This window comes from Montipora foliosa, chromosome 11, assembly GCF_036669935.1.
Source record: "Montipora foliosa isolate CH-2021 chromosome 11, ASM3666993v2, whole genome shotgun sequence".
Classification (NCBI taxonomy): domain Eukaryota; kingdom Metazoa; phylum Cnidaria; class Anthozoa; order Scleractinia; family Acroporidae; genus Montipora; species Montipora foliosa.
In genome coordinates, this window is record NC_090879.1 from 31,376,482 (window position 1) to 31,381,962 (window position 5,481).

The 5,481-nt window shown below is 38.8% G+C and overlaps 1 protein-coding gene across 1 annotated transcript in view; it reads left to right on the forward strand.

Annotated features, from left to right (window-relative positions):
• Window positions 1-481: 481 nt before the first annotated feature.
• LOC137974686 (COUP transcription factor 1-like) overlaps window positions 482-5,481 on the forward strand; it is a 6,627-nt gene continuing 1,627 nt past the window's right edge. Inside the window, exons 1-2 of the mRNA XM_068821624.1 lie at window positions 482-1,041; window positions 1,838-2,416. Coding sequence (XP_068677725.1) covers window positions 825-1,041; window positions 1,838-2,416 — 796 coding nt within the window. The 5' untranslated portion in view covers window positions 482-824. The remainder of the gene's footprint in view (window positions 1,042-1,837; window positions 2,417-5,481) is intronic.

Genomic DNA, 5,481 nt, shown 5'->3' on the forward strand with positions numbered 1-5,481 from the left:
TTTGTTTCGTTTCATATCAAGCATGTATCTTTCACATAAAAAGAACCGATTTAAGTACTCTGAGACGAACAAATTGTAGCTACACTTATTCTGGCGGAAGGCTGAGCATCTTATCGAAGCATTTTATTTAAATACCGTGCGAATCGGACATCTGCGAATATTGTTTCACCATCAAGTCCTTATTAAGTAGTAATCTTTTTCTTTGAGCCTGCAAAAAATTAGATGTTGCCAGGAAATCTAAATAAACAAGTTCTGTATTACTTTTTAAATAGTGCGAACGTGAGTTAAAGACCCCTTGGTGCCCGAAGTCATAAATTAAAAAGGGGGGAAAAAAGCGAAGAGTCATTTTTTCAGCGATGAAAAAAACAACAACAGACAGAAGATCAACGGTTTTTTGAGGGGTTCATCTTAAAGCTGTTTCCTTCTGTTAAGGTAGCGTATTGTTTTCGAGAAAAAAGCCACTGTATAAATATTCAACGAATGCCCGCGAAAAGAAAACAGTTCTGACCGAAAAAACAGATTAACAGAGGGCGCGCGTTCAATGTTAATAATTGCGCCACCGAATCAATCATAGATCAAAACCTCTTCTCAATTATGACATATGCCACAGCTTTGAGCTTGATGGTCATAACAAATTATTCACTGTGTGTAATATAAATTCGGAGGGGCGTTTGTAATAGAATCGCTAGGTCACTTTTACAGGCGTGCAAGATCTTCTCAGTGTACTGATCTATTTCTGCGCGCGGATAACTGAAAAAAACGTAACTTTGCTATTTAAGGCGGTTTAATCTAAATAGCAGAGAGATATTCGGCTCATAATCGAAATGGAAATTTGCTGTGTGTGTGGAGACCATTCCACGGGACGACATTACGGCGCAAATACTTGCGAAGGTTGCAAGCTTTTCTTCAAGCGAAGCATCAAGAAGCGACTGTATTACACTTGCAGAGTGGCTGGATGTTGTCCGGTAAACAAACGCTATCGAAACAGTTGTCAATATTGCAGAATGAAGAAATGTCTCAGGGTCGGAATGAAAAGAGAAGGTGAGAATTACATGAGAGTTTATTTCCTTTCATAATTTTATTGTCTCGCAAAGTTTGAACGCAGTAGGAAATACGTTTGAATTACGCCCAAATATGCTAGGGATATGAACAGAGCGAATCAAACAAGGGTTCCCATGTTACATAACTAAATTAAGTAATTAAATTATTCAGAGGTAAATTATCGAAACCTTCAAAAACTGGACTAATTTCTGAGCTCTCTCGTGTTGACATTAAACACCTTTTTCGGCCATAGAATTCGGAAGTTTAACTTTGATAACTTAAAAGGAACCAAATTTTGAGGAACCTTCATCAATTAGCTAACGCCATACATTAAATCCATTCATTTCCGAAAAACTTCCACGAAAAATAATGATGAAAAATGTCAACCGTGCTCCAATTGAGCCAGTTGAGGCCCAATTTCAGTTTGATATTACGATAAAGTTGACAGAAAAATAAGGTATTAAGTCAACGTTGTGTCGTGGATCGTCGCTTTATTCGAAACTAAGAGTTTCTTTAACGACAATAGCGTCTTCTTTAGGTGTTACTCTGTTTTTTTTTTTTGCTGTTTCAACCGTTATATGGTTTAGAGCTAATCATGGGTGCTTTAAACCTAAAGGATTCAAGATCCGTGAAACCCCCAAAATTTGACCTTTATTCCAACTCAGTGGCTACGCCCTTAAAACTTTATTCATAGTTCTGATATATTGTGGCAATCGAACATAAAATGAATTTTTCTTATTTTGTGATTGTTTGCTTTAGAAACCTTACGAGGATTAAATTTGTTTTCCTTTGATAGCTGTTCAACAAACAAGAGCTCCAGATTTTGAAAAGGGAAGAAGACGAAATCGACGGCAACAAATGAAATCCGACGTACGACGAGAGACCGATTTTGCTTCATTGTCTGATTTCGTTCATCATCTTCAGGCAGTTGAGCCTTATCAAACAACGCGAACGAAGAACGAGGCAAGGTCGACTTTAGAAGAAAACAACGCTTTATACGCGGTGGAAGGTTCCAACGTTGCGCCAAAGCTGGTCGTTTTGGAGAATACAACGGAAATTGCCGCACGCTTGCTATTTATGTCGATTCACTGGGCAAAGGATGTTCGTCACTTTTCCGAACTGTCACATTTCGACCAAATCATACTCCTGCAAGAAAACTGGTTCAAGATATTCGTTATTAACCTGGTCCAGTGGGCTATGCCTTTCGAGTTAGCGCCTCTGGTCGCCGAAGTCGTAGAAAAAACACCTTCTGAACATCTGGATGACGTTCTTCATAAAATAGGAAAGATGAATGAGGTCGTTTGCAAACTTCTCCACCTGGAATTGGACAGGGCCGAGTTTTGTCTTTTGAAAGCACTAGCGCTTTTCAATCCTGGTAAGTTGCAAAAAAATTGTGTTTTCGTGATTCTACTGGGAGATAAAGTTCGTCAGTGTTGGGAATAAAAATATCATGAAACTCTTTAAAGGAACTAAGCAAACGACCAGTTCAGTTTTTAATCGAAGGGGTTTCAACAAAGACCACTTTTTTTCGACTCCGAGCGTTTTTTCCGTATTAATTGTAAGCTCCAGGCTATTTTGGAAAGAATGCCGAAAATTTTAAAGATAAAAACTTCAAGTAGGGGAGAAAAAAGAAAGGAATATGACATTGCCGCAACACAGAGTATCCTGTTGACAAAATATCGCGCTTGTGTTGGGAATGGAACAGGGATCTGTCTCATTGGCACTTCGTATTTTCATTCAAATGACCCTGCAATTGATCGAGTAAGGAATTTTGGCACTCCCCATTGGCGTGAAAATTAAAACATAACCTTCGTGTTATATATATTTAAATATACATAAACAAGGGAAGGAACACGCGATACGTCAAATTAGTAAATTACAGAATTTGTACCTGCCGCATTTTCTTCTGGCTGAAACGAAAAGTGCAAGAAAAGCGAAGTCGCCGAGTTTTTCTCATTGGTTTGTAAAGTAAACTTTAGTAAATAAGAGTCTTGTTTAATCTACATTATAGCCAGGGAGACAGCTGGGAATTTGCAAATGAACAAAAAGGTGTCATTCTCGATCATTCACCTCTTCGCTACGGAAGAAACAAATCTTTTAAGCCGAAATGTATTTAATTTATCCAAAACGAAAGTCATTTTGTCCGGAAGGGTGTAGCGATTTTTGTTTTCGTTTGGAGAAGTTAATTTAAGATTCTCTCATTTCACCGTTGTCTCAATAATTGAAAAGGAATCTTTTTCAAATATATTTGTATTGATAAGCTTAGCTTTTGGCAGACTATAGAAAATTTTTTTGTACAAATTTAATATTTGGGCTGAATTTTTGTCTTGTTCGTGAGAGTTTGACTTTGCAACACCAAAAGAACCCTTCCGGCAAAGATGAGTAAAAAATGACGAATTAATCAGTTTTCGGCGGAAACCAAATTAATTGCTGCTTCCCACAGTAGATGAAAAGCGATAAACGGAGCACGTTCACAATACAGACGAGGCTCCGCTTAGTGGAAGAAAATATGCGAATTTTGTATCTCCGAATTGAAAGCGTATAGTCTGTAATTTTACAACTGAGGTCAACACCTACGCATACAATGTAAAAGTTCAGTGTTTAGCAAAGAAGTGTTGTGTCTTTGTATGTTATATCTTATCCGAGTACTGATTTTATAGCTTGAATCCTTTCGCTTAAAATAAATTCTATTCAACGTATTATGTATTCTTCTCAAGACTTGACTTTCGTCTCTCAAAAATTTTATCACGGAGGTGAAAGATCTTTGATGATAACGAAAATCTATTCAAGAATATTTTTCGCATAAGTACTGTTTTCTTCTTTGAGTCACATGAGTAAATTTGTCAGTTTATTATACGAAATGTGTCGCTCTTCACCTCCTTGAATTTTCCAATACAAATTGAAAAGAAGATAGAGGTTCGATTGACTGCGTGTCAGTCTTGCGCGCCGCGAAAACAGAAGAAGGGAAAAAAAACAGATTGCCCCCGACATAAAATGGGGCGGAACAATCTGCGAGCCAGCGAGTCATGCGAGCCATGCGAGTCTCGCATCTATACGGTTTCCCACAAGGGACATGCTGTAAATTAAAGAGTTGCTGCAAATAAAATAAAAGGTAAGAAAGATAAAGTCTGCTTACGAGCCAAGTGGCCCATTAGGTCGGAGCTTATCCCGGTTTCTGTACCATGAAGAGACTAGGGGTATTTCTACTACCCCCTGGATGGGAAGCCAGTCCATCGCAGGGTTACCCCCTAACCCTAACCCTAACCCTAACCCTAACCCTAACCTTATTGTTGGAAATAGGTAGCAGAGGCTTAGACTTAACGGGACACTTGGTGTTGGATGCCCAAATTGGGTGCGGTGCATCTAATTAGTGTCAATCCTGGACATAAATGGTTCTTATAAAAGGAAAATGAGTGTACTCATAAAAACATTACAGCACCAGAGGAACCTGTCGTGCTGCGTTGCTGCGAAGTAAAACAAGAATAAAACTAAGGTTTCATCAAACGAGTTGAATAAAGTTTACCACCCAGCGTAAGAAATATTAGGGGCCTTTAGATTCTAGAACGAGGATGAGAACGAGTACGAGTTTTGACTTGTAGTTTTTAGCGAAAATACTTAGAAAATTTATGACCCGTACGATTAATTCTACTCTTTTTTTTAGCAGAATAGGTTGCTCAGTTATTCTAATTGCTGTTACCTGGGCCTTTTTGCTGATCGAAAAATGCCAAAACTGCTACCCTGTAGTTGAATTGTTTTGACACGACCATATTTTTGCAAAACCTCGTACAGTCGTGCTAAAATGACGACAGTGTTACGTTTTTCCCGCCAAAATGACGCTGGTTTGCGCGCGCTCACTGTTGTTCTATGTGAAAATTTCGTACTCGTAGTCGCTCTCGTCCTAGAATCTAAAGCTCTCTATTTGCGAGCATTCCTAGTCGTCTTCGCCCTGACGAAGGACTAACACTCTAAACGTCATCTCACAAATCTTTGTCCCGGTGGTGAATTCACCTTTTTTAGGGCGGTTTTTAAATTGAGTGTCGTAAAACAAATACCAAAGTAATTACTGCGACCAATCACAGCCGGTGTCTAAAGCGCAACGAACCAATCCAAATTCGTAGCAATTCCGTGTAACTTGCTCAAAGCTCGGGAAACATCGCGCGTGCAAATAAGGGCTTGGTTTTGTTTGATGAACTAGCGCGAGATTTTTAAACCAATCATTGAGCGTTGCCGCGCCAATTGCAATCGCGTAATTACTTTCGATAGTCATTTGAAAATTGCTTTAACAGCTCGTTTGATAAAACCGCCTGAATTTTCAGTTGAAAAGGCCCAACTTAATTGGATTCTGTCATCAAAATCAAAAGTTGAAATTACCTTGTATAACAAAAAAGAGCATAGCGGGAACTTCTGCTTAGCACCTTTCCTTTGACTTGTCTCACCTTG